Source organism: Trametes versicolor (genome assembly GCF_000271585.1).
Source record: "Trametes versicolor FP-101664 SS1 unplaced genomic scaffold TRAVEscaffold_14, whole genome shotgun sequence".
Taxonomy (NCBI): domain Eukaryota; kingdom Fungi; phylum Basidiomycota; class Agaricomycetes; order Polyporales; family Polyporaceae; genus Trametes; species Trametes versicolor.
Window position 1 is genome coordinate 999,541 of NW_007360334.1, and position 25,267 is coordinate 1,024,807.

General features: G+C 58.0%; 9 protein-coding genes across 9 annotated transcripts; 7 read left to right on the forward strand and 2 right to left on the reverse strand.

Annotated features, from left to right (window-relative positions):
* Positions 1-14: 14 nt before the first annotated feature.
* Positions 15-575, forward strand: TRAVEDRAFT_61359 (uncharacterized protein). Its single transcript, XM_008046761.1, has one exon. The coding sequence runs from the start codon at positions 61-63 to the stop codon at positions 481-483; it is 423 nt and encodes a 140-aa protein (XP_008044952.1). The 5' UTR covers positions 15-60; the 3' UTR covers positions 484-575.
* A 2,056-nt stretch (positions 576-2,631) lies between these two features.
* Positions 2,632-4,447, forward strand: TRAVEDRAFT_32144 (FMN-dependent alpha-hydroxy acid dehydrogenase). The gene is made up of 7 exons (XM_008046492.1): positions 2,632-2,856; positions 2,908-3,032; positions 3,088-3,296; positions 3,352-3,772; positions 3,828-3,882; positions 3,936-4,112; positions 4,172-4,447. The coding sequence occupies exons 1-7, from the start codon at positions 2,682-2,684 to the stop codon at positions 4,336-4,338; spliced, it is 1,329 nt and encodes a 442-aa protein (XP_008044683.1). The 5' UTR covers positions 2,632-2,681; the 3' UTR covers positions 4,339-4,447.
* Positions 4,448-6,289: 1,842 nt separating this feature from the next.
* TRAVEDRAFT_156571 (thioredoxin reductase) lies at positions 6,290-7,800 on the forward strand. The gene is made up of 5 exons (XM_008046762.1): positions 6,290-6,462; positions 6,519-6,654; positions 6,708-7,011; positions 7,127-7,182; positions 7,239-7,800. Exons 1-5 carry the CDS (start codon positions 6,406-6,408, stop codon positions 7,697-7,699), a joined length of 1,014 nt encoding a protein of 337 aa, XP_008044953.1. The 5' UTR covers positions 6,290-6,405; the 3' UTR covers positions 7,700-7,800.
* Positions 7,801-8,899: 1,099 nt separating this feature from the next.
* Positions 8,900-9,277, forward strand: TRAVEDRAFT_53867 (uncharacterized protein; the record flags this gene model as incomplete). Its single annotated transcript, XM_008046763.1, has 3 exons — positions 8,900-8,961; positions 9,015-9,211; positions 9,261-9,277. 3 exons carry the CDS (start codon positions 8,900-8,902, stop codon positions 9,275-9,277), a joined length of 276 nt encoding a protein of 91 aa, XP_008044954.1.
* Positions 9,264-10,549, reverse strand: TRAVEDRAFT_175584 (cytoplasmic protein). The gene is made up of 8 exons (XM_008046764.1): positions 10,458-10,549; positions 10,352-10,399; positions 10,126-10,293; positions 10,015-10,067; positions 9,909-9,959; positions 9,843-9,852; positions 9,651-9,790; positions 9,264-9,589 (listed from the first exon to the last, which is right to left on the reverse strand). Exons 1-8 carry the CDS (start codon positions 10,480-10,482, stop codon positions 9,446-9,448), a joined length of 639 nt encoding a protein of 212 aa, XP_008044955.1. The 5' UTR covers positions 10,483-10,549; the 3' UTR covers positions 9,264-9,445.
* A 359-nt stretch (positions 10,550-10,908) lies between these two features.
* Positions 10,909-15,481, forward strand: TRAVEDRAFT_32147 (cytochrome-450 hydroxylase). Its single transcript, XM_008046493.1, is given in 19 exon segments — positions 10,909-11,093; positions 11,698-11,776; positions 11,827-12,193; positions 12,247-12,395; positions 12,447-12,594; positions 12,652-13,153; positions 13,218-13,305; positions 13,359-13,465; positions 13,522-13,945; positions 14,015-14,118; positions 14,175-14,203; positions 14,260-14,368; positions 14,386-14,390; positions 14,493-14,587; positions 14,655-14,739; positions 14,802-15,025; positions 15,084-15,175; positions 15,243-15,337; positions 15,402-15,481. 9 exon segments carry the CDS (start codon positions 10,924-10,926, stop codon positions 13,616-13,618), a joined length of 1,707 nt encoding a protein of 568 aa, XP_008044684.1. The 5' UTR covers positions 10,909-10,923; the 3' UTR covers positions 13,619-13,945; positions 14,015-14,118; positions 14,175-14,203; positions 14,260-14,368; positions 14,386-14,390; positions 14,493-14,587; positions 14,655-14,739; positions 14,802-15,025; positions 15,084-15,175; positions 15,243-15,337; positions 15,402-15,481.
* An 899-nt stretch (positions 15,482-16,380) lies between these two features.
* Positions 16,381-16,798, forward strand: TRAVEDRAFT_24641 (uncharacterized protein; the record flags this gene model as incomplete). The annotated part of the gene is made up of 2 exons (XM_008046467.1): positions 16,381-16,488; positions 16,568-16,798. The coding sequence occupies 2 exons, from the start codon at positions 16,381-16,383 to the stop codon at positions 16,796-16,798; spliced, it is 339 nt and encodes a 112-aa protein (XP_008044658.1).
* A 1,486-nt stretch (positions 16,799-18,284) lies between these two features.
* TRAVEDRAFT_75402 (uncharacterized protein) lies at positions 18,285-19,863 on the forward strand. Its single transcript, XM_008046765.1, has 6 exons — positions 18,285-18,349; positions 18,423-18,434; positions 18,497-18,577; positions 18,635-18,770; positions 18,831-19,645; positions 19,703-19,863. The coding sequence occupies exons 4-5, from the start codon at positions 18,640-18,642 to the stop codon at positions 19,057-19,059; spliced, it is 360 nt and encodes a 119-aa protein (XP_008044956.1). The 5' UTR covers positions 18,285-18,349; positions 18,423-18,434; positions 18,497-18,577; positions 18,635-18,639; the 3' UTR covers positions 19,060-19,645; positions 19,703-19,863.
* Positions 19,864-20,820: 957 nt separating this feature from the next.
* Positions 20,821-24,855, reverse strand: TRAVEDRAFT_75403 (uncharacterized protein). The gene is made up of 2 exons (XM_008046766.1): positions 24,309-24,855; positions 20,821-24,256 (listed from the first exon to the last, which is right to left on the reverse strand). Exons 1-2 carry the CDS (start codon positions 24,805-24,807, stop codon positions 20,895-20,897), a joined length of 3,861 nt encoding a protein of 1,286 aa, XP_008044957.1. The 5' UTR covers positions 24,808-24,855; the 3' UTR covers positions 20,821-20,894.
* Positions 24,856-25,267: the final 412 nt, after the last annotated feature.

Genomic DNA, 25,267 nt, shown 5'->3' on the forward strand with positions numbered 1-25,267 from the left:
TTGCTTGTGGGTATCTGGTTGAATCGCATTTTAGGAGGATGTGCATGTACAACCGCTCGAATGGATTTAGTCCCCAGCGTCGACGCGTCGGGAAATGTGACGTCTGAATGCAAAGAGTATTGGGCGTTTATAATCCAAGAAATCAGATGGACTGAACTCGCTAGCAGCTGGAGATATCCATGCACAGCTCTTTGTACAGCCCTGGGGCCGTCCCGTGGCGGATGCACAGCACAATTCAATGTTCGACGTACTCCGACGCAACAAACGTTACGCATCAAGGAGACCGAGCGTCTTACTGACTGTCCGCCGAAAGAGGCAGCTTCCAGTTGCACGGGGGTCGTACCAGATGCTTCCAGACAGCATTCAACGCGCAGCTTCGCCACGCACGATACGGGCACCGGTATGGTGGCCACTGCAGCGCAGCTAGTGGCAGGGGGAGCGCAATACGGCGGGATGGAGGACGGTGCACGGGTGAGGCCCTGACCGCTTCGACAGCCAAGACCACATCTGTGCCGTCGGACTTAACGCATATACGTTTCATGGCAAGAGGAGCACGCTCTGACTCAGTACGATGCGCAGAAGAGACGGTCTATCACGAACTCAAAGAGACCGTAAGCAATAAAGCCCGACACAGCCATATTCGCGCGAGAGCAAGCCCGCGGCGGCCGTCGTGCACGGCTACGGATGTGCTGCGATTAGCCCGCGATAGTGGCCACGCATGTCGGAAGATCGGACGGAATCAGCCAAGCAAGGAAACTACCGGGGACCCCGTAGCGCCGCACCGCCGCCCAACGTCAACGGCCGGTGCGTCGTAACAGTCCGGAGCAGAATGTGTTCCCGTGGTACTCGAAACACGACGACAGGCTAACGCACCAGGAGGACTTGTCTTCGGGGATGACACGCATGTCGGTCTTGTGCCGAACCCGACCGGGTGTGCCACTCGGCCGCGCAGATGAGAACGGGGGAGGGCTGAGAACCCATCTCACGATCGATACGTTTGTGGGCGCTCAGGAAGCTGATCAGTGAGGGTGCTCTGAGTGGCCCAACGTAAGGCGTGCAGGGTTGCGAGGAGATCAAGCTGGAAGCGGCCAGGTATGGTATATTGTTTTCAGACCCCAAGCCTCAGAAGATCTAGACATCAACCAGTACTACAGGGTGCGAAAAGCCCGTCCCAGAGAGCCCCCTCAGCTCGCACTGTGAACTGCGCAGACCCCCATGTGTTGCTTTTACGCTGAGAGATGAAGATGACAGAGCCGAGAGCAGATGGCAGAGCAAAGGGAAGAGGTGTTTGTATTGAGTGACAGAGATGATGCTGGACGTTCGAGTAAAAGAACGTTGCGAAGGATATTTCCCGTTTCGTCCACGCCACGAGTAGCCAAACAAGACCAAACTTGAGTTCTGCGAATTTGTAGCCAGCGCTAAAGTACTACTGTTGGCACGACTGCACACTTTGTACTGAGTATTCGCATCTGCCCACAATCACCATCGCTGGCAGCTGCCCGGATATTGGGAAGACGGGAATACTGTGTCCTAGCTCGCAGTACGCACTCGGCGACAGGATATCCAAGACGGGCGCCTGCACACGTATATCCTCGGCGAAACTCCAAGGAAGCTTCCCTGCGGCTTCGGATCCAGTACTGCCAGAGTCTCGGTCGGCCGTCCCCTGGACGTACGCATCGCACACTTGGGTACGTGCCACAGAGTCGGGAATCTGCTGCGCTTACCCCAATATGGGCAGCTTGGATGTGGTGCTACGCCGGGTGCGGAGCGCCCGGGTCGGGGGCTCGCGACCGGTTACATCGAGGGGCGAAGTTCTGTGGTCATTCTACGCGAACTTGAATATCGCAGGTACGGAGCGCCGACTCGCTTACTTGTGAATGTCTTTGTGGCGCGAAAGCTGGACACGCGGTGATATGGCGGCTCTCGGGAAGCGCAACGCCACCACTGCCAGTGTCCCTGCAGCACACCTATTATTTTGCCACGCGCACCTTTTGGATTAGCGCATCCGTCTGCTCTGCACAAATCTGGGCTAGCAGGGCCACAGACAGGCGTTGTGCTTGATGCATCGCAACAGCGCACGGTCTCGCATGCTACACTGCTGAAGATCTCACTCTCACAGCGCGCCACGAAGCCAAAGATTCACGGGCCCACAGATCATCCTTCCAGATAACACGAGGTTAGAACCGCATCCCCATATACCTGCCTTACAGGGGTGTTTTCACGCACAGCGCCACGAGCCGCGCTTTCTGCGCTATCGAACCTTGTACACAGGAAGGTGCGCCACCATCTCATATCAAGCCACGTTGCAGCAGCGCTCTAAACGCAGAATACAGTCATGCAAGATGCCCGGTAGCTTTGTCATGCCTTGCCACCGACAACCGGTCACGACGGTCATGTTCTACTCGTCTAGCAGCCGCCCGAGCGCCCTCGTGACGCCAGGTGCCGCCCATGGAAGGCCGGCACGGCAGGAGGGATGAGGTACGGGCCGCACGCACTCCCCGGTCTTTGAGTTCGAGGTCTATTCCCATGGCCAACCCAGGGGCTTCCATTCTAAAGCTTCGGACGCGCAGCATACCGTAGCACGTACGCCAGGCGCTGATCGTCCTTCCTCAATCCCCTACACCCTGCCTCCCGCCAATCGACCCATCTACCCGAGCCACCCGCACGCGCGATCATAAACGATGTCCGCCTCGTCGACTGCAAACCCCGAGGAGTCCAGAACGTACGGATCGGCACCGGGACGGTGGTCCGGCTACATGCGCGAGCTCTTCGCGAGCAGACGCCCTCCTCCCCTGGGCTCCGTCGACCCCGACAAGATAGAGGCTGCTGCACGGGAGAAGCTCAAGGACAGCCCAGGTATGCACGCCCGCCCCTGCACCACGAGTACCCATCTGACGCCCGCTCCAGGCTCATTCGCCTTCGTGTTCGGGAACGCGGGTTCGGGGGAGACGTTCCGCAACAACCGCGCTGCTTTCAGCAAATGGCAAATCGTGCCCCGCATGCTGCGAGACGTGACCCACCGGACGATCGAGGTGTGTGTGCAGCCAGATCTTCGTGCTGTGCATCCTCTGAGATGCTGTTGTGCAGACCACGTTGTTCGGTGTCACCCACCCTTCACCGCTTATCGTCGCTCCGATAGGATGCCAGGGCATCCTGCACGCAGACGGAGAACTCGCGACTGCGCGCGCGGCAGGAGGTCTGGGCATTCCGATGATTCTCAGCGGTGCAGCGACCAAGTCTATCGAGGCCGTCGCGAAGGCGAACGGACAGGGGCACCGTTGGTACCAACTCTACTGGTGCGTCAGCTCCGCGTTTCAGGACCCCCTTGCAGCACTCATTTGGAGAGCACAGGCCGATAAACGATGACATCACGCTGTCCATCCTCTCGCGTGCGAAGCAGAACGGGTACTCGGCGCTCGTCGTGACCGTGGACACGATGGCCATCGGCTGGCGGCCGTACGACGTCGACGCCGCGTTCATCCCGTTCGCGCACAGCGTCGGGATCCAGGTCGCGCTGTCCGACCCCGCGTTCATGAAGGCGCAGGGACTCGAGGTGGACCCGAACGATGACATCGTCGAGTTCCCGTACGACCCCGCGAAGTTCGACGAGCTGTACGTGAACGGCGACGAGAAGACGCGGCGGGGCGTGAAGCTCGCGGCGGCGTGGGGCCAGCAGGCGGTGAACGGCGTGTTCAGGACGTGGACGCACGTGGAGTTCCTGAGGCAGAATTGGGAGGGACCGCTGATCATTAAGGGGATCGTGAGCGTTGAGGCGAGTAGACGCGCCCCCGCAGGCACTGCCGCACAGCCTGATCATGCTATTCCAGGACGCTGAGTTCGCGATCGACAACGGGGTAGACGGAATCATCGTATCTAACCACGGTAAGCATAGATAGCGGTTCTCGTCTTCTGTCGCTGAACACGGCTCGTTGCAGGCGGACGTCAGGTTGACGGAGCGATCTCTACGCTGCTCGCTCTGGAGCGCATCATGGCGTCTCCGACGGTGAAGGCGGCGCAGGCGAGCGGAAAGTTCACCATCCTCTTCGACTCGGGCATCAGATCTGGGGCAGACATCTTCCGCGCGATTGCACTGGGCGCCCAAGGCGTACTTCGTCAGTCTCAAAACCTTGATAAAGCGTACACGGGGGTTTGCTTACCGGAGTTTTCGCAGTCGGCCGGACCTACGCATACGCGCTCACTGTGGCTGGGCAGACAGGCGTGGAGACGCACATCAAGAGCATCCTCGCGGATTTCGAGCTGACGCTGGGGCTGTCGGGCTACCGGAGTATCGCCGAGATACAAGGGAAGGCGGGCGTAGCCACGATTAAGGTGGAGTAGGTGGACTGCCGACGTCGGAGGTGAGTGGAGGCGTGCTTCGTCTAATGGAGTCCGTGTACATGTGCTACGGCGTAGAGTACATATCTCAAGAATGACCTATCCCCCAAGACCTTCCGGACTTGCGTTCTCAGGTGGGCCGCCGGCACTTACACTGCAGATGCGGTATTATACATTCGCATGAGGTCCGGATGGAAATCTCACATTATCTTAGCTCGCCGCCTGGACCTCACTATGAAGGAGACTGTTGGGTCTCTCCGGATAACGAGATCCCGGCGCGACGCCCAAGGGCGCGTTCTCTCTCTTTCTCTCTCGCCATGCCGCCCCTTCCGCATACGACAGCCAGCCCGCACTCGTAATGTCCCACTCAAGAAGCCCTGCGTTTGTCGATCGGTACGGCGGCTTTCATCTCGATAGACTGCAGCTATTTTATTCTGCTTAGGGATGGATGGAGTGATACAAACCTCCACATACGGGAGGTTAACACACCGGCCGCGTACATCTTCCCGTCCTCGGCAAGATCACACATCGCCTGCCTAGGGGAGACAACCTGCCTTGTATCACAGCCAGTTTCATACGATCGGGCGTACTAATTGACAACCTCTAGACGAGTGCAGGTGTTCCGATTGCTCCATGAACGCAAGAAATTCGCATTGGTCTATCGAGATGTATGCCGCTATTACGGCGTCGAATGACACCCGGCCTTCCCCCTTAAGAGTTCAAGCTTCAAGCCGCGGATATCCCCGCTTCTTCTTCCGTTCATGGACATGAGCGTGCTTGACACAGCATCAGAACGAGGATAGGACTCATGGGAGAGGGCGGTTGATGTGCTCGGAGTCTGCCGCACAAGGTTTACGTCGGGTTCACGTATTGCACAGGTCCCATTGGTGGTAACGTCGGTATGTACTTTCATCACCATCGGAGCTCACCAATGCGATACATGGATTGAGCGCGTCTGCACCCAACGCATGACCTTTCACTCGTATTCGACCTGTTCCTATTGCTTGCGAGTAGGACCCGTGCCTCTCCACCAAAGGTTTGTCCAAAGTTTGCTTGTTGGACCTTCCATATATGGTAATTATCCTTGTCCACTTTGCTTGTTCGAGCTACCAAATTGGGAATAGACGCCCGTTAGACGCCGAAGTCCTTGTCCACGCGTTGCATGTTTGAGGCCTTCTTGAGACCCAGTCGAGATATTTCGGCCAAATGCTGTTGAATGTTGTGCCTCTAGACTACCATCATCATCAGCAATATATTACGAGATTTTGTGCCGTGGATTCACGCAGGGTTGCGGAACGATATTTCTTTACCGATCCGGATCCCGCGGCCAAGCGGCGAAGGTGGCGAAGGCAAGTGTGTTAGCGGGTGCTTATTTCGTAGCTTTGCTGATATGGATTTCTCATGCAAACACTTCCAGAGAGCGGCGCGCTCATTTCGCTCGCTTTCGTGGCGACGAGATGATTCACAGACGATCTAGCGTATGTTTTCTGAGCTCTGACATAACCAAATATGGAAAGTCACACTTGGTGACATTACGTTACTTCGTGACTTACGTGACAACCCTTGTCCGATTTGGCTTGTTTGAGGGCCAAAAGTTTGCTTGTTTGAGGCCGAAATTTGGCGGCGGGATGGACAGACCTTTGGTGGAGAGGCACGGGTCCTTTGCGAGTGTCAGTGTGAAGGGCGCTTGTTTCGAGAACATTTGGAATTGTCCCTGCCTGCGGCGACGGCTGCCCAACTGCCAATCTGCTACTGGCTGCCACGTCCATCGGAGACGTGTTCGCTGGATCGTCCATGCCCACCGTCGCATTGCGCAAGGAGGAGGAGTTGGTCAGCGTCGAGCGTGCGCCGTCGCCGATTTCCCAGCAGACATCCAATCGGCGCACGTGACCGGCAGATAATCTCTTGACTAAGAAGCCGCAAGTTGACCGTGACCACCATCTGCCGTATAAGTTTCGTGCTCGCCGCTCTTCTCAGCCCACCACGTTTAGAACACCCAACACCCGTGCTCTCCTCAGAGCGATCCCTCTCGCAGCCTCCGCCAAGTACTCTGCCAACACAACTACCAAGATGGCACCCACAACAGCTCCCACCGTCCCCCAGAGCTCGAAGCTGCACTCAAAAGTGGTACGTCTGTCTGTCGTGAGATCAGCTGTATCGTCCAACTCAAGATCGCGTTATAGGTCATCATCGGTTCAGGACCTGCTGGTCACACCGCTGCCATCTATCTCGCGCGTGCCAACCTCAACCCCGTTCTGTTCGAGGGATTCATGGCGAATGGATTCGCGGCGGGCGGGCAATTGACGACCACGACGGATGGTGCGCACTATCGCCTCTCGCATTCACAGCGACTCACGTTCGTATCCTTACAGTCGAGAACTTCCCCGGTTTCCCCTCCGGTATCCTGGGTCCCGAGCTCATGGACAAGTTCCGCGCACAATCCCTCCGGTTCGGCACGAAGATCATCACCGAGACCGTGTCAAAAGTCGACCTCTCCGCACGCCCGTTCCGCTACTGGCGCGAGTACCAGGAGGACTCGGAACCCGAGACCGCCGACACCCTTATCATCGCAACCGGCGCGTCCGCAAAGCGCCTACACCTCAAGGGCGAGGACATCTACTGGCAGAGCGGCATCTCCGCGTGCGCTGTTTGCGACGGCGCCGTCCCCATCTTCAGGTAAGTACCTTGCCGGTCTGCTGTTCGCACGCGCGCTGCTGCGAACTCGCCGGCAGCGGTCACGTGCGCAGCCTCGTCCCATCCCGAGTGGCCTCGCTGACACTCTCGCCCATAGGAATAAGCCGCTCGCGGTTATCGGCGGTGGTGATTCTGCGGCAGAAGAGGCGACCTGTACGTCCCCCCATCATCTGACATCTCCAGAGCACCGAGAATAACGGCCCGGACAGACCTCACAAAGTACGGCTCGCACGTCTACGTGCTCGTGCGCCGCGGCGAGCTGCGCGCGTCGAAGATCATGGCGAAGCGCCTGATCAACCACCCGAAGATCACGCTGCTGTGGAACACCGTCGCGGTCGAGTGCCAGGGCGACGGCGACCTGCTGAACAACCTGCGGATCAAGAACGTGCAGACGGGCGAGGAGAAGGACCTGCCCGTGAACGGGCTCTTCTACGCGATCGGGCACGAGCCCGCGACGCAGCTCGTGCGCAACCAGCTCCAGACGGACCTCGACGGGTACATCGTGACCGTGCCCGGGACGACGCAGACGAGCGTGAAGGGCGTGTTCGCGGCGGGCGACGTGCAGGACAAGCGCTACCGGCAGGCGATCACGAGCGCGGGCTCTGGCTGCATGGCTGCGCTTGAGGCGGAGCGTCTGATTGCGGAGGAGGAGGAGGGGATTGAGGATTAGGCGGACTGTTTGCGTGGGGTATATATCGTCTAGAAGTATTATTAGGTGTGCATTAGAGCCTGTATATATCATACTGGAATCACCATCTTCCGCTACTATCCACTTGTAGACGGTCGTGTCCTTCATGGTCCCTCCATCGCTGCAATAGGTATCACGAGCATTGAAACGTAGCTTCCTTCTATTTCGGAACTACTATCTGCTAACGCCCCCGAAGTCACTTCAGGTTTCGGCCTCAAGATGTTGGGTCAGCGGTAATCCGCAGTCGTCGATACATTCTGGCCTCGTCATCCAGTCGCCTACTGGATTCACCGTACGCTCCCTTTGTAGACGGACATGTCCCTGAAGGTGCTGACGGTGAGTCGACGGTATTACTATTCCGCAGTCGCAGGTACATCTGAGCCTTCCTGAGCCTTCCTGACCTCATCATCCTTGTAGTTTCGCGATATCGCGGTCCAATCATACGGGAGTCTATGACCCCATCAATGCGACTCTTGTGTCTTCGGCTGCAGGCCTTCGACAACTTGGCATTTCGACCGCAGCGGCTCGATTACGAATATGAATGGGATCGTACGAGACGGTGACGCGCCCGCAGCCCAGCGGCGCCGGCACGCCACGGAGATATTCACCGGAGGATCTCCGTGGCGTTGTATCGTATCGTCTAGACCGAGGCACAAACGCCCCGGGGAAACCGCGAACTCGTCAACGATGCGTCCACAAGATCATGTGCCGACCGCGGACCCACCGCGCTCTGTCACGGCGCAGCGGGCCCGCAGCGGACCTGAGGCCTGATGGCGGGACCGTCCCCTGCGCAGCCACTCATGTCGGTTGCGCGTGCGCCACTCCGAGCACGAGCGGGGTGCGAACGCGTGAGCGCGAGTTGCGCAGCAGCGCTCGGAAACGTCGATCGCGGATTGAGCGTGCATGGGCGGCGATACTGGAGGCGAAGGTGGGAGGTGCTATTGAGGCCGGGGTCGGCAGACTGACTAGGGGGAGGGGCGCGCAGCGGCGCCTTGCGCTGCGGGTGTCAGGTTACGTGTGGTGTTGGACTACGCAGGATGTAGCGAGTTCGAGTCCAGGAACGAAGGGGGAGTGAGTGCGCGATTCAAAAGGCGGGGGAGATGAGAGGGATGAGGACAAGCCGCTCTAGTCGACGAACACCTCCAGATCCTCTGCATCGCCTCACTCCGCACTATTATCACCATGAGCAACAACACCAACCAGACTACCGACAGCAAGAAGCAGGTCGCTGACAGCGACGGTATGTTCAGCGTTCTCGATTTTTCCTTGGCGATGGTGTACTGACTGCTACGAGTAGCCGCGTCTTTCACCTCCGCAAGCAGCACCCTCTACGACGGGAAGGGCAGCTCAACGACGAAGAAATCGCCGAAGAAGAGCACGGGAACGAAGCTCGACGACTCCGCGACCTCTTTCGCCAAGAAGGCAGGCGAAGAAGGATGGAGCTCGCCGACTGCCACGCGCCCCTCTATGGGCTGATGAACCTGGCTCTCTCGTGTACGTGCTGCATGCATCTCGCTCGAGCCCGATCGCATGCTCACCATAGTATCCGACAGCTTGTAAAACGAATCACATCACCGCCAGTGCTGCTTCTACTTTTTCGTTGTTTTCCCCACTGTTGTATATGTATCCGCCCCGATTGAAATAGTAAGAGACCGTGCGCACCATGTTCGAGGGATGTTTGGTATGAATGGGAGGACTCGAGGAGTCATGACGCGCGCTCGTATCGTCCTACATGAAATCGTCCATCATCTCCTGCACTGACCGCTTCGGTTCCGGGATCTCGTCCTCGTCGTCGCCGGAGAAGAGGTTGTCGTACGACCGTGCTGCCTTTTCTGCTTCCCGAGCCTTCGCAAGTTCTGCATCAGCCTTTTTCTACATAACATCCGTTAGACCACGGTCCCTCAAGCAAGCGTAAAAAATAAGTGGCAAGTACCTTAGCGGCTGCAGCGGCTCGCTTGACGGCGTTTTCCTTCTTGATGCGCTCAACCTTTTCGTTCTCGTGGTCCACTTCTCGCTCGACCTTGGTCTTGTTCAATCGATTGACGATGACGTTTTCGCGCTTGGGAACGTGCACTTCCGGGCAACATCAGTAATCGCTGAGAGAGCATGTGTACGATAAACGTACCGCGCTTGACCTGTTGGTGCGGGGCGTCAATGCGATTGAACGCTTAGCGGAGAGCGATGGACTTACGCGTTTGTCGCTATGAAAGGAGACTTGCCCGACGGCCATGTCGCCCGATTTCTAAGGTTGGAGGTTTAGATCATAAGCCCACGCATGTTATGCCGGAGGAAAATACCTTGAGGTTATCTCCGGGCGTGTAGATGATCGTTATGTTGTCCTTTTTATTGCCTACACGCCTAAAGATGTTACTGCCAGCCAACCAGCGAGACGATTTTGTGAAGTGTACCTTCGATGGAGTTGGCTTTAACAAGTTGCGCGCAGTCTGTCAGGAGTGCCTCCGGGATGGCCTCCCATGTCATCCCATCGGGCATCCGTAGGTAGACGTGCGCTGAGGAGAGCTTGTCGACGTGGAACCACACATCCTGTGGCCACGCGTACTTGATCAAGTCCTCATCTGGAGAGGTTTCATGGTGTGAATGAAATCCGAGTGGGGAAAGCATCCCGGCACGCACTCTCGTGCTTGTCCTTGCCCATGTAGATGACCGCGGGCGGGGTCGTCGCTGTACCGGGAGCGGAACTTATTTAGACTCGTTATAGCTCTTCGTTCTGCACACATACCGTTGGAAGTAAAGAACAGGACCATTTTCTACTTCGACGCTAACGATAAGCTCGCTGGATCCAAGAAACCGATTCAGCGGTGGTGGCGGTCCGCGGCGAAGTCAATTCGCAGCATGGGCGCTAATGGAGGAGAGGTAACACCGGCCGGTACTCGGGCCGAGAAGCTTTTGCCATATATGGACCGATATTCCTCCAGGTGTTGAAGTCGCCCCTCTGACTCTTCCCAACGAGACTTTGTTTCGATCCACCATCGTGAATAGCCCATCGCTCTGGACTGCCGTTTCCCTAAACTCCACATCTGGACTGTGAACTAGGCAAACCCAGGACTGCTTGATGTTTGGTAAACCTTGTCAGATACCCGTGAGTTATTGTTTGTGCAGACAATAAGCTTAAGACATCTCGGCCCAAAGCCCTTCCACATTTCGGTATTTATGCTTGCCCGTGGACCTCAGCATCTCCGAACAACATGTACAGCGTGCTATTGCTTGTCACCAGTTTTCTAGCTGCGGCCGTAGCGGCCGTTGGCGCATATCTCTTCTACCTCATTGTCCTCTGGCCCCGGTGGAATCCCCTATGCAGGTTACCCGGCCCACCCACACGGAGCTTTTTTGGGAACCATCTGGCTGCGGTGCTAGAGTGAGTCTTCTACTATCTTTATGCACTTCTAGTCCCCTTTCTCTTTCTCGTGGGTAGACGATGTCGGTGGCGGACGTTCTGTAGAGTCCTCTCCCGCTCCCTCGTCCCGCTTCTTCTATGCCCTTGAAGGGTAACGTCCCGTAGATCTAGGAAAGTGACTCTCACTGAGACCAGAGACTCCCGCTGAAGCTGGGTGGTCGCAGTGAGAGCTACTGCACCGAGGATCCATGTGTTCGTGTCGCGCGACGCGTTGCTTTGCCGCGATTATAATGTCTTGTGCCGTGCTCATCGAGTACAGAGGGTGGGTGCGCTCCCTCGCGGAAGAGCATGCCTGCCTACGTACTTCGGGCTCAATGCGCGCGTTGACCATAGCGTCTTCCCCGTTGCGAGGATACGGTCTGGCATGCTTGTCGGCCCACGCGTGCCAGTACCAAATAGTGAGCGCCTTCAACGGGGGTGTTGAGCCCATACAGCAGGCCTGACTGGAGGACACACACTACGTTTGAGTGAGAGTCACTCGCTGTTTTGGTCGTCACTCTATTGTACATTCCTGTAGTACACGGCCGCTTCCAGTCGCTCCATATGGTTACTAAAACAGCAACAGTCCCTCTAGGTCTCCACGGGTCCACGAGAAGTTCGTCAAAGAGTATGGGCGCAATGTGCGGATACGCGGGCTTTTCCCAGTACGTCCCTCTCCATATTGTTGGTGCCGCCTTACTAAAGCCTTCTTCAGTGGGAAGAACGTCTCATCACCCTAGACCCCATCACCCTCACGCACGTTCTTAAGCATTCCACGATTTACGAGAAGCCCTGGCAGTCGCGCACCCTCATCTCCGGCATGATAGGCGTCGGTATGCTCGCGGCGGAGGGGCAGATGCACAAGCGTCAGCGCCGGGTCGCGACCCCAGCGTTCTCGATTCAGAATATGCGCGCCCTCATCCCAGTGACATTTCAAACAGGCTTGGCGCTCAGGGACAGATGGATGGCACTCATCTCCGATGTGCAAGACGTCCCTGCGAGCGAGAAGTCCGGTGGCGGGAGGAAGCTCGACGTCTGCCACTGGGTGAGCCGTGCTACGTTCGATGTCATCGGCCTAGCAGGCAAGTTCTTCATATCCACGTAGTATGATCTACGTATGCTCACCGACACGCAGGCTTCGACTACCACTTCAATGCCATACACGATGGTTCGAACGAGCTCTTCATGGCCTACAAGGACATGTTTGAAATCGCGATCTCGCAACAGAAAGGCAGTCTTTGGGACATTGCTGTGCTTTACTTCCCGGCACTCGATGGGCTCTGGGTGAGTAGAGGCCCCCTCTCTGTACCCATCGGTCCTTACCAGCAATCGTAGCCCGGAGACCGCTACCGAGTCGTAGCGAAGTCACACGAAGTTATCAACCGCGTGGCGGGTCGTCTCATCCAGGAGAAAAAGACCAAGATCGCAGAAGCCGAGAAGGTTGGAAGCGTCTACGGCGGCAAGGACCTTCTCAGTGCCTTGCGTAGGTTGTCCGTCCCGAATATCGACCTTTATCATTCTAACCACGACGCTCATACAGTAAAGTCGAACATCGCTGTCGACCTCCCGCCCGACCAGCGCATCTCCGACGAGGACATCCTCAACAACATCAATACCTTCCTCTTCGCAGGATCGGACACGAGCTCGCTCACTGTGACTTGGCTCATTTACCTCCTCGCCAAGTATCCCGAGGTGCAAGAACGCCTTCGCGCCGAGCTACGCTCCGTCGCCCCCACGGTGCCCCTCGAGTCGCTCACGCAGGACGAGATCGCCTCCGTGTACGCCTTGGTTGCTGAGCTGCCGTACCTGGAGAACGTCGTCAAGGAGACGCTGCGCCTCATCCCCCCGGTGCACTCGTCGATCAGGGTCGCCACACAGGACGATGTCGTCCCGACCTCCGTCCCAGTCTCGCTGCGCGGCCGAGACGGGACGGTGGCAAAGGTGGACAGCTTTGTGATGCCGAAGGGGGCATGTGTCCACGTCCCGATCGAAGCGTTCAACCTCGATCGCGAAGTGTGGGGCACGGACGGGTGGGCATTCAAGTACGTCGAGTTTGCGATCGTGATCGTATGCTGTGCACTCACTGATATCTTCGTGGTGCCACAGCCCGGATCGGTGGGACAACCTGCCCGAGGCGGTCAAGTCACAGCCCGGGTTATACAATAATATCCTGACCTTTTCCGCAGGCCCTCGGGTACGTCACGACCGCGGTTTTTTTTATAGGGCTAGATGCTGATCGGGGTACAGTCGTGCATAGGCCTCAAGTTCTCGATCATCGAGATCAAGACGTTTGTCTTCATCCTCCTCACGAACTTCAAATTCGCACCGGCTGACCCGGTCGGCAAGGCCAACGTGTATGTATGTTCCCTGCGATGCTAGTACGACCGCGTTACTGACGGCAACGTGTTAGCGTATTGACGCGCCCGTATGTGGTGGACAGGCATAAGGAGGGCAGCCAATGTCCCCTGTTTGTCATTCCTTTGATGAAGGACACACCTGCGCCATAAGTCCTCTAGGGTCCCGTTTCATGAGTTCGCTGGGCGATTTTCTCTGTATCGCACATCATCTTGCGCTTCCTTTGCATCTCATCTCGCATTTGCTTGTATCTGGCATCATATTGTACATGTAGCCTCTGTAGCCCGTATACATTTCTTCTCGTATTGCCCTCATCCTCCCACACGACATGGCCCGCGCCGAACTAACGGATACATCGCCATGCTGATGAGTTGTGTTTAGTGGCCGTACGTCGCCTTCAGACGCTCCTTGACGTAGTCCCCCGCGGTGACGACCTCATACTTCGGCGGCCTTTCCGGGGATACGCAGCTTGGGATCGGCTGCGCCAAACGCGGAAAGCGTCAACGATGTTGAGATCTTTCACTTTATGTAGCGAGGGGGGAGCGTACCTCGAGCTTCACGTCGTAGTCCGTGCCAAAGAAGAGCGGGATCGAGTACCGACGCACGCCGCTGCGGTTGATCGCTCGATGCACCGTCGATTTGAAGATGTCATCTGCAAACATGCAGTTAGCATGTACGTCCTGGTTAGCTAGATACCAATCTACGCACTAGTCCAGCGCGCGAATTGGTCCGCGATGCTACCGCGAGACGTGAGCCTGGGCGCGCACGCGAGTATGAAACTGGGGACAATCACTTCACCACGAGCGTGCCCGGGATCGGCGGCGCGTCGATCCACTGATTCTGCTTGTTGAGTACCTGGAGGGCCTGGATCCCCGGCTCTTGCCACAGGATGGTAAAGCACTGCAATTTACGATGAGACGGAAGGGGCGCAGGGAATAACAGTCAACTGTACCTCGAAGCTGGACGTAGTGGCATAAGATATCAGCTTCGCCTGAAACGAATATTGTGAGACATGACGCGACGTACTCCGTATGTGCGCCAATCCCAATGACTCGGTCGTCCACAGGACCAGTCTGCGGAGGGTAATGCAACACGCGCATAATCGCAGCAGCGTTCTTCGTCTGCGCATGCCCGCGGTCCCCAGCATGAGCATTTGCATTTCCGAGCGCCAAAACCAAGATTCCGAACCTTGTCGTCAAAGAAGTCGGCTGGAAGGTCGAGCGCGAGCGCGAACAGGGGAAAGAGCTTCCGCCCAAGGTCCACTGCTGCGTGGCTGCGGGCCCGGGATTTACGTTAACGCGCGGATAGATGCAGCAGCTTTGCAGGGATGCGCACTAGTAGCTGAGGACGGACTCCCGGAAGTCGGGAAGCTCGGAGGGCCAGACGTTGGCACCAGCCATGACGCCGTCGTTTGCGCGTTTCTCGTCGGCGGCGCGGGCGTCGAGTTCTTCCCAGCCGAACTCGAAGCCTTCGTGGAGGTCGCCGCGGTTGAGCGGGTCGTTGTTGCTGGTGAGGATGGCATTGTACCCCTTGAAGTTCGCGGTTTTGCGGATGTCTAGCTGTCGGGAAGGTGCTGGGCGTTAGGACCAACTCTTCTACGATTGCGCATTCTGCTACCTCCATCTTCTGGTCTAATGGCAGAGAGAAGAAGTCTTTCGATGCAGACAAGGCTTTATCGATGGTCTCCTCGGGAATTCCATGGTTTCTCACTAAGGAGAGTCGTTATCAGCATGGACATTCGGTGTGTTGTGACAGCGGACTGGCGCAGATACGCACCATACAGAAATCCGACGTTGATGCATGCGTCTCTAACAGCCTTTCCGAGTGCCTTCTTGCTCTCGGGGTTAGCGTCGTCTATGTCCTTGAGGTCTCTGCGCCGTATCAAACGTATGAGCCGGGCTGCTGCGTGCCGGAACGAGGCATCTGGAGTGCTACATTATGGGGATGTGGTCGAACGCCTCCGCAGACTCCGCGTCGTGCGCAGCTTGTACTAGCGACATTGTGGTGACTGCTCAGACACCTGAGGTCGGATTTCGAATGAGTGTGAGTTGAAGGTGTGAAATCGCGAACCACCGGGCGCAGCCAAATCCGGCACCGGCGGGACGAGGAGAATGGGCGTCTATCAAACGTCTGACAAGCTTCACGGGCGCTTGTGAAGCTTGAACTTGCCAACTTGCCGCAACTTGTCATCCATACTGAAAAATTCCCACTTTTACCATTGCTTTGTCTGGTGGTCGACTAGGAAGGCCGCCAACAACAAAGGACCTTCGCTTGGACTCACTCTGCAAAATAGTCTGCACTCTGGGCCGGGGGTACCGATGACTGCGCAGCAGTAACTTCGACGAGCGCCGATATGCCAGTGGATGATCCACACCTCCGACGACCATTCCAAGCGCAGCACAGCGACCATATGCTCCGCTCTCTCGCGTGCGTAAGGTTATCGAATTTGTCTTTCAGCCTGCCTCGAGTTCGACGGAGACACGACTCGGTCGGAGTACGCTGCGGTTGCGGCACAGTCATACGGCGCCGGTGCCATCGAGCGAAGCCCAAGGTACCATCCTCGTTGTGGATAGAAGTCGAATCGTGCTGACCGCATGAGGCCGGCGAATACTCCTCCGTAAGTCATGGGTGTTCTGTAGCTCTTCGTTTGAAGTGGCCTTTGCATGACGATGGCTATCGACTGGACTTTGCGGACGGGAGCCTCGATGCTGCGGTCCCACCGCAAGCCTCTCCGAGCCCTTCCCTAGTGAACCTTGAACGTCGCAGTCCAAGCTGACAGAGACAAGCCGTCATGTCCAAGCGTCACTGGTTCAGCGGTATATAGATGCCCTAAGATAGCCAGGGTCTGGCAACCCAACCCTGCAGATCTACAATCTCCCGCACGTACAACCGATTTCTCCAACAGTGTGCAAACATGTCCGACCAAATCAACCCTTCTGCGTCACTTGTCTCTCTTGCTACCACCGCCGAAAATGAAATGCCCGCAACGCCTTCCGCGTCGACCACCGCTTTGATGCCCAAGGTGAGTCACACTCCAACTCGCTCCGTATGCATTCATTGGACAGGACATCTAGTCTGCGTCTTCCACCGCACCCGCACAGACGCCCTCTCGAACGCCCACCGCCAGCCCGCCTGCCAAGAATTACGAGCAGGCGTTCGCAGCGCTGTCGTCATCCTATGGCTTCGCCGGGACTGTCCCGACCAAGAATCCGAAGAAGGACAAGAAGTCGAAGAAGCGCGCAGATAAGGCGCAAAGCCCCAAGGGCGAGGCCTCCGGCTCGGCGCAGGGCGGTGCCAGTGCTGGTGGCGGCCAGTCTGCGCCCGCGAAGTGATCATCAGGTGCCGAGGATGACCCTTCAGGTGAGGATCCCGATTTTGAGTATAACATAGGCTGAGTCTCATTTTTTTAGCGTTGTACGAAGTACGGAAAAGGATGTGAGGGACTATCGTGGCAGCCGGTGTGGGTGGGGACAGCTTTCGGGTTGGTGGCGAGTCGGCGTTCGTGAGTCCAGCCTCCACGGAGAGGTGCTAATATGACGAGGTATAGTTTAGCGGGTTCAAGTCGCGCCAAGAAGAATCGAAGCGAAGATCTTCTTCTCTTTTATTGGCTGAGTTACCGGCGCATGTTCAGCGTCTGAGCGTAGCATGAGTAACGCGTGTCCTTCTCACCCGAGTCATGCGCCACATACACACCTTCCGGCATCCAGCTCTGGCCCAAGAACGAGCAGCACACCGTCATCCGAGCGGGCTATACGGATTTCAGAACGTCAGCCTTCATCCCAGGAAGACCTTAGGCTGTTGTGTGCGCACTTGTGGGCAACGCACATGCACACGCGCAGATTGCACTAACGTGTTTCTACAGATGTGGGGTGCACGTTGAAGTCTATTCGAACACGTTGCCACGCCTTACGGGCATGTGCTCCTGTAGACCAAACCATCAAACTCAGGGACAGCGGAGTTCGGACGCTTACGCCGTCCACCGCCCAAGCGGGTACGATAAAATACACCCCGAGTCCCTCCGCCGTTGCGCACTGTGCCTTCAACGCCACGACGAAGGACGCCAATCGTCCGAGCGAGAACACCTAAAGGAGGTCCCTCGCGAAAGAGAGGGGCGGAGCGGGGGACGTGCGCCGCCGACACAAACAACAAATCGTGCTAAAGATGCCGAGGTTGATGGGGCGTATCCGCCGTCCTCGACCCACGCATCCTTCCTCTGGAACGCCACCACCGCCCCCACCTGCAGTGCGTCCCGAGACTCCGTTCTCCCCGTCCGAACATATTACTGACGCGTGTTTGAGCCGCTGAAGCAACGGGTAGATGGGTCGCGCTGCTAGTGAGCTCGGGGCGGGTGACCTTAGACCATCTCGGGTCCCGAATCGTCCGTCGGAAAATATGCGGTGCTCTTGCTTTGGGCACATCCGCCTCATGACTCCTGTAACTCCCCCGCCAGTCGCACCCTAGGAGCGCGGTATTTGGGTTCTTGATTATCATCCTCACCATCGCGGAAAGGATCCGCGCACGGCCTGTTGTCCTCCGTCCCCTCCCCGCCTCTACGCCCCAAGGAGCCCCCTTGTGGCATCACAACGCCAGGTAGCGCCCCACCATCGATGCGCCCATTTCGAACCCAGCTTGAAAAAATAAAAACACGCCCCTCTGCACCTACTCAAACGAGACGTCCTTTTGTTCAAGGCCACGCGCATGGGCGCCGTGCGTGTCCTCCGGCGGGAGCCGAGATCGGAGGCCCTCCAGGTATAAAAACCCTCCCGGTGGTCGCCCTCTCCTTCCCCAGCTCTCCGCTTTCCCTCTCCGGTCCACATCCCCCGAGGCCTTTAGATGCGTGCGCTGCGATAGCGGCGCGCGCTGTCCTCGTGTGGGATTGACCAGTACGCACACTCTCTGTTCCTCACACTCGATATGGAGGCTAACTCATGTGGCGCTTCGCCACCGCCTATGCAGAGGACGTCGTACGTGAGTTGGCTTGTCTTCTTCCATGACCTCACGCACCTAGCTCACATGAGTATCACTTGCAGGTGCCGTTCGACGTGACGGCCATCGGCGTCGGCTCGCCCCTACATGTTCAACGGCGGGCGGCGATGACTGTGGCGTAATTTGTCGGTCGACTGCATTCTCATACCAGTTGCCGCGCGTAATGCTCACGTTCGCCTCAGCGACTATGCGGGTTGGCTCGAATCCTCGACGTGGGCCTGGGGACCGGCTGGCTCACGGCTGGAACCCGGGCCCTGGCGCGGGCCCCTTCGGGGGGTCATGGAGGCCGCCATTCTGCCTGGGCGTTTTAAAACATCGGTACGCCGATGCCCTCCGCTACCTCACGATCCACACTCTGACGAAGTTGCATCGTCCTAGCTCTGTTCTCTTCCCCGCTCAGGCTCGAGCGGCGGGTTTAACGCCTGCACGCTCGCCTGGTACTCAGCGGGCTATGCTTCTTTATGGACACCAACATGGACACGTTATGTTTAAACAACTCACAAATATGCTCTTCACAGTAACGGCCGCGCGCTGCCCCACCAGCGCCGCGCCACCACCGTGCTGGGCTCTGGGCCCTAACCCGGAGTCCGCGCGGATACTAGGCTGACGTCCCCAAAGACTGAAGCTCTGCGGAACATCGCGCCTCCTACGGAGTGGTGCCGCGTTACGTGGGCCCGGGCCTGGTATAACAGGCTTGGGCTCACAACTACCAGGTGGCTTCAGTCCGAGTCCTCGCGGACTGCAGCCATCTAGCACGATCAGGCCACCCCAAGGCCTGACAGTCGCCGCATGTGATCCCCATGGTGTGCGGCGACTGCGTCGGCACTGGATCCAAGGGATCTGGCTTGGGCCGGTATCGACTTGTGCTACCCAACGAGCTGACGTCCTCAAGGACTGACGCTCGGCGGGGTCTAACGACCCCGCGGCCTCTGGGCGGTGCGGAGGTGGACAATCGTCCCTCTGTACCACCCAGTCAGACGCTTGTTTTCGGGTACCCACCTGAAGCATGCTGCGTCGAGGCCCAGGTCCTAGCGGACCAAGCTTGGCGGAGCACTTCCACTCCGCCGGCGGCACCGCACTCAGAAAGCCATCATGATCGGTCGGGTCGGCCCCTCGGGGAGATCATGTCGGTCATCGATTGATGGACGAGCGGCGAAGTGTGCTGCTGCTTGCGTCTGGACGCCACAACGTGGGTGAGTTCTTTCACTATCCTCCTCGCGTTGCTCCTATGCTCACGCGTTCATGTTTAGGAGGGCAACGAGAGTTCCAGACCACACCGCGCCAAGAGTTATGCACTTGCCTCGGGAAGACCCACGGAGCACCGTTGGATAACACCACCCCTCACGGTAACCAAGGACGCCGCACAGTAGCGGTCGAGGCTGTGGGTGGGTCGCACGCGACCGCCTCTCAGAGTAACCAAAGACGCCGCACAAACCGGCTGAGGCTGTGAGTGGGCGGGCCGCGCCGGGAGTCGGGTCGGCGAAAACCCTGATGGCCCCCGGGTAGAGGTGAGTGTTATATTACTACGGGGGTCGGTGCGGGGTATGGGGTATTGTGCCCACCTCGCGCCGATATCCTCCCCAGGGATAGCGCAGGCCTCTTCGTGGCCCCTGGGACTAGTACCCGCCGCAAGGCGGGGAAGCCAACTGCGCTTGTCCGCTTTAAGCCCGCGGACTTGCAGGTGAGTTAGCCCTATTTTATAGGGCGGAGACGCAACGAGCTGACACTTCGCATTGATGCCAGCGTGCGGGCACTTCCGAGTGCGACGTCATCACTGAAATGTACGTTGCGCCTCGCGTCTCCTTCGCCACGAGATCTGACGCTGACGCGTACTCTGCAACAGGTCATTTCACCCACCGCGCTCGCCGCCGCTGCATGCTCCTCTCGTACCATCTCTGTGTGCCTCAAGACCGTGTGCCTCAAGATCCCCGAGGTACGGGGTCGAGCACACGGGAGGTGTGCTCGGCTCCTGGCGCAGGCCTTTTCGTGGCCCTCGGGATAAGTACCCATCGCCGCTCCGCTTGCGGCGATGGGGAAACCAACTGCGCCCTAGGTAGTGTCGTAGAGTAGAGCGGTGTGGGGGTTGTAGAATTGTACTGTCTCGCGCTCGTCTGCCATCGCATCCATGTCACTATCTGCTGTGTCAACCATACATTCTACTCGCCTTGAGTGGAATTATCTCACCGGTATGTCTATGGAGTCAGGCCACCGGCCAATGACGTCAAATTAAGGGTATAGACAACCGATACGCCCCTTCACACCCAACACACCCGGAAGGTGACTGATCTTCGCGCCTGCCGCTGTTGCACATGTCAAAATTGCGATACCATTCTTTAGTTTATTACGCTACACTGTACGCATGGTGGTAGGACAGATACACAAATAGCTTATACAACGACGCCGATACAACGTGATTACGACGATACATCTACCGCACTGGTCTCATTCTAGGAGATTCTTCAGTCGCTCGCCCAATGTCTCCCCACACTTCCCCGCAAACTCCAACCTCGCCGCCTTCCACTCGCCCTGCTGCTCAAAGCACGCTGGCGGGAGCATGATCGTCCCCTGCCTGTTCTGGCGGTACAGCACGATGTCCCGCACGGCCTCGAGCCCGCTCTGGTCCACCACCGCCTGGAGCAGCTTCTGCGCCCGCTCCTCCCCATCAGACCCGAGGTCCGGCCAGATCCGGCACGCGACATGGTGCACCGCGACAAGCCGAACGAAGCCATCAAGCCCGCCCTTGACGAGCGCGCGCAGGTACGCCCCAACGACCTCTGCATCCGTTTCCACCGGCCAGAGGTACTCCGCGATGTTCCCGGTGACGACCGCCTCTGGTGGCGTGCGGATGGTGCGCATGACGTGGCTGTAGTCTGCCCAGAGGTACTTGCGGTAGTCGACCGGGTAGCGCATCGAGAGCGGGGCTAGCAGCAGGCGCGCGAAGAGCGGGTGCGCGAACGAGATCGCATCATAAAGCCCGACGAAGTCCGTGTACCACTGGTAGAAGGGCACCGCGCTCCCCAGGAAGCGTTTCGCGACGACGTCGATGCTGTCCGCGCTGTGGATTGATGGTGGCGGCGTGTGCAGCGACTTCGCGGAGGCGGACGCGGAGAACGGCGCGAGGAGGTCGCCCATGAAGCGTTCGACGATGCTGTCGCGGAAGACCTCTTCTTGCGAGTCGTCCTGCTGCTGTCCGTGCTCGAGCATGAACACCTTCATGCAGCCGAACGCGACCTCCTCGCGGCTCATGAGGAACCCACTGAGCTGGTGGAACCCAAGGACCTCCTGGCTGACCCGGGCGAGGAGCAACGTCGCGCGCACGACGTCTGCCTCGGACGCATCCCACGAGTCGGGGAGATGCTTGAAGACGCTCGTCTCTCCGGACCGCAGTAGGTGATCCAACGGCGAGAACAGCCAGTCCTTCGTCACAGGCATGCGCAGCTCCCGCTTCTCGTTGGGCATGAGCGACGAAAGAGGAGGCAGCCTCTGAGTGGTCGCAATCGAGATTGAGCGCGGGGTGACGCAGACGGGGCCAACATGAACAGCCGTCCTTGGGCGTAGCGTGTGCGCCAGGAATGGAGCGACGACGGCCATGCCGCCCTTGTCCCATACCTCGCTCGGGACGGACCACCCCCGAGCCTGCAAGAAGTCCGCCGTGACCGTGTCGGTGATGTCGGTGACTGCCCGTTGCGCGCATTCTTCATCCCCAGGAAATAGTCGACAGAGGATTGCGAAGGCTTGCGCCATCCAGAGAGCAGGAGAGTTGTCGGGAATACTCTTCGACAATCGAAGATAGTAGGAAAGTAGATTGGAGAGCGGTCGACAGAGGGAGTGGGTATATGGGACTGTCTCAGGAGTGAACAGCCCAGTCCAGAGAGGATGGTTCGTGGTCGCGGCACAGATATGCGAAAGCTCGGCGAAGGGCAAAGTGAACGGCGGCTCCGGGAGAGGTTCAGAGGATGCTCCGGGGGTGCAGGCAAGGAAAAGACGAATGGCAGCCGCAAGAACGGTTGCATGGCGTCCGACCTTCCTAAGATCGTGAAGGTCGGCTGGGACGATAGACTGTCGCAAGCCGGAGCTGAGTTTGCCTAGCGCATCCCGAGCGCCCTTTACCGCAGTGTTCATCACTCGTCTCTCTACGCCGTTCGAGAAGGCCTCCTTCACGGAGGCTAGGACAGCCGCTCGTTCCTCCTCACCACCCTTCGAACCATTGACCCGTGCCCCTTCAAGGAAGGCGGCCTCGGCGTTCCATAGGCGCCCCCAAATTTCTAGGCTCTGGTCCGTGAGCTGTTGTCGGAGAGCGAGGATATCTTCTGCCCAACCCCACCCAACAACTTGGCTCCAGAGGATCTCGTGACTTGGCGTTGTGCGATGCGGGTCTTGCGCGCACACAATCCAAGTCTCGAGGAGCTGGAGCCACGCCAAACGAAGGTCCTTGGACTGACAATCGGAGGACAGGATGTAGCGGTTGATTTGCAAGAAGTGCTCCTGCGCGGTAGTCGCGATGTGCGCGTACATCCCATACGAACCCAAAGCGGCGTACAGACGGAGTGTCTCGGTGAGCAGGGTGGTGGCGAGAGTCGGGGGAAAGGGAGACGCGGAGGGGATGCTTACGATGAAGCGGAGAAGGGAGTCGGCGGGGCCAACCAGAGCAGAAGCATTTTCACGAGACGCGAGTGCCAAAGTCCTCAAGAATGTGAGAGCAAAAGGCTTTGGGAGGGCTGATCCTGCGGTTGGCGGGATGGGCGTGAGGAGGAATGTTTGGAACGTATTGGCGACGAGACCCTTCGCGGCTACGATCTCAACGGCGTTGCTATTCGAATGTTGGGCCACCCGATGAAGGACCTCAAGGAGCTGCACCATGCTCTCGGACGGTAGATCAGCGGTGGCGAACATGTTGGCAACTTGTGGCAGCATATAGTCCAAGGGCAGGGAGGAGACGGCGCCTTCAGATGATGTTGCAGAAGAGCCCAGGTCCAGATCGTGGAGCTCGACACCGTCGAACAATTGCACTCCTTCGTCCCAGAACACAGTGCATTCCCAGAGGAGCTCGACCGCACGAGCGCCGACGCCACCGCGCTCCCCCATCGCCTCTACCCCTGTGGCGAGCATCCGTTTTCTCAGAGTGAGCTCCTGGCCAGCGAGTTCAGGCAGCCCCTTCTTGCTGTCCGCAGATGTCCTCGCGAGTTTATGCGCAATCTTGGCTAGAAGACCGATCATCGAGGCCCGCTGCGCGGGAACGGTAGATCGCGAGAGGAGGAAGATGTCCTCCAGCGTGTACCCGGCATGCGAGCCTTCGGCGTGGTGGTGAAGGCCAAGATGTGTGGGGAGTTTGGATGCAACTTGCGGAGGTATGGGATTGCCTGTCAAGTCGAAACGAACATTGGGTTCAGCCTCGGGCTCGGCGTCTTGTTCAGTGTCGTCCCGCATCCATGCTAAGGACGGATCGTGTGCGGGAGCTGCGGGGAAGAAGCGTCGTCTGATGTCTTCAGGGGTGCCTTCCTCCAGGCTACCGATCTTAGTGTCATTCCCTTCATCTGTGCCCCCATTCTGCGCGACCTCGGTAGGCTGCAGGGCCGTCAAACTGTTCTTGTCTCGCCACTGGCCCAAAGAGACGGTGGGACCATCACCGTCCGAAGGTGCAGGGAGGGCAAGGGCTTTCCTTCGAGGGGATGGAGGAGCCGACTCGTACACATGGATATCGCCTGCGGTGAGGTCCGCGAAGCGGATTTTACGCTCAGCGCGGCTTGGCGGTCGAGTGCTGCCTGCAGATGTGGATTGGGGGGAAGACGGCCTTATGAGACTGCCTGAACGAATGGTCATATATCCAATCCATTAGGCGCGAACTTATGTACATACTGTGTGACCTCGTCCGTTCACCGATACGTGGTCGACTAGGGGATGATGGAGGAGAGGGCGACACACCGACCTCTGGAGTTTCGCTTCCACCAGCCACCACCTTGCCCTCCCGGGCGGCGCGGGCTTTCCTCAGAACATCCACCACATTCGACCCAAACTTCCCCAAGATCTCAGCTCGTTCTTGGTCGCGCTCTTCCTCTGTCATCGACGCGACCTGCTTCCTGTTGTCTTCTTCCATCTGCGTACGCCAATCATCCGCATTGCTAGGGCCAGAGAAAGGCTTGTGATGTGGTGGCTGAACAGAGGACTGCACTACAGGGACTTCGCGAAGGCGCTCCGTGCCTGGTTTTGAACCATCGCGTCGAGCTCGGGCAAACGCGCTTTGGGATCGGTGTTGTACAGCAGGGAAGCCCGTCTTGGTGGTGGCCTGAGATGGATTGGAAGGCTTCGCAGTCGGCTTCCGTTCAAGGATGGAGCCGATGAGTGAAGATTGTGCCATTACTATTGCATAGTCTGCAGATCCAGTACTCAGAGAGAAAAGGCGTCGTAAAAAGCGAGCAAGAGGACAAGCGCGGTCGCAGTGGAGAAGCAAGAAAACACAAGGAATGCTGTGCAGGAATTTGTTGGCGAAATGCAAGTCCTTTACTTCCCGACCAGCTCCGCACGTCGGAGACAGTTTGTCCAGTGCGTAGTGCCTGACGGTTTCCCACCCCGACTCAACTCCGCTTTGGCCGATCGAGTGCCCCTGAATTCGATTTGATCTCAGAATTGACCACAGACCAGACTACTTACCTCGTTCTCGTCGAGAGTAGCGGTAGGTTCTTTTCCACATCGTAGCGCGTCCTAACGACTGAACTCGCAGAACAAACATGTCCCTTAGACTATCTGCTACACATGCTCAACCGCCACCGGCGGAAGAGCCTCCCTCCGAGGGAGAATCTAGCTCGGAGGACGAAGAT

What these genes read in the sequence shown, in the direction of transcription:
- TRAVEDRAFT_61359 (XM_008046761.1), top strand. Translation starts at nt 61, where the DNA reads ATGGATTTAGTCCCCAGCGTCGACGCGTCGGGAAATGTGACGTCTGAA.
- TRAVEDRAFT_32144 (XM_008046492.1), top strand. Translation starts at nt 2,682, where the DNA reads ATGTCCGCCTCGTCGACTGCAAACCCCGAGGAGTCCAGAACGTACGGA. An exon ending in CGTTGGTACCAACTCTACTG is followed by an intron (nt 3,297 to 3,351) that starts GTGCGTCAGCTC and finishes TGGAGAGCACAG; the next exon opens with GCCGATAAACGATGACATCA. An exon ending in AGGGGATCGTGAGCGTTGAG is followed by an intron (nt 3,773 to 3,827) that starts GCGAGTAGACGC and finishes ATGCTATTCCAG; the next exon opens with GACGCTGAGTTCGCGATCGA.
- TRAVEDRAFT_156571 (XM_008046762.1), top strand. Translation starts at nt 6,406, where the DNA reads ATGGCACCCACAACAGCTCCCACCGTCCCCCAGAGCTCGAAGCTGCAC. An exon ending in CGAAGCTGCACTCAAAAGTG is followed by an intron (nt 6,463 to 6,518) that starts GTACGTCTGTCT and finishes ATCGCGTTATAG; the next exon opens with GTCATCATCGGTTCAGGACC. An exon ending in ATTGACGACCACGACGGATG is followed by an intron (nt 6,655 to 6,707) that starts GTGCGCACTATC and finishes GTATCCTTACAG; the next exon opens with TCGAGAACTTCCCCGGTTTC.
- TRAVEDRAFT_175584 (XM_008046764.1), bottom strand. Translation starts at nt 10,482, where the DNA reads ATGGTCCTGTTCTTTACTTCCAACG. An exon ending in CCTGTTCTTTACTTCCAACG is followed by an intron (nt 10,400 to 10,457) that starts GTATGTGTGCAG and finishes CTCCCGGTACAG; the next exon opens with CGACGACCCCGCCCGCGGTC. An exon ending in TAAAGCCAACTCCATCGAAG is followed by an intron (nt 10,068 to 10,125) that starts GTACACTTCACA and finishes TTAGGCGTGTAG; the next exon opens with GCAATAAAAAGGACAACATA.
- TRAVEDRAFT_32147 (XM_008046493.1), top strand. Translation starts at nt 10,924, where the DNA reads ATGTACAGCGTGCTATTGCTTGTCACCAGTTTTCTAGCTGCGGCCGTA. An exon ending in CCTTTTCCGCAGGCCCTCGG is followed by an intron (nt 13,306 to 13,358) that starts GTACGTCACGAC and finishes ATCGGGGTACAG; the next exon opens with TCGTGCATAGGCCTCAAGTT. An exon ending in CCGGTCGGCAAGGCCAACGT is followed by an intron (nt 13,466 to 13,521) that starts GTATGTATGTTC and finishes GCAACGTGTTAG; the next exon opens with CGTATTGACGCGCCCGTATG.
- TRAVEDRAFT_75402 (XM_008046765.1), top strand. Translation starts at nt 18,640, where the DNA reads ATGCGGGTTGGCTCGAATCCTCGACGTGGGCCTGGGGACCGGCTGGCT. An exon ending in CTGGGCGTTTTAAAACATCG is followed by an intron (nt 18,771 to 18,830) that starts GTACGCCGATGC and finishes GCATCGTCCTAG; the next exon opens with CTCTGTTCTCTTCCCCGCTC.
- TRAVEDRAFT_75403 (XM_008046766.1), bottom strand. Translation starts at nt 24,807, where the DNA reads ATGGCACAATCTTCACTCATCGGCTCCATCCTTGAACGGAAGCCGACT. An exon ending in TGAACGGACGAGGTCACACA is followed by an intron (nt 24,257 to 24,308) that starts GTATGTACATAA and finishes CCATTCGTTCAG; the next exon opens with GCAGTCTCATAAGGCCGTCT.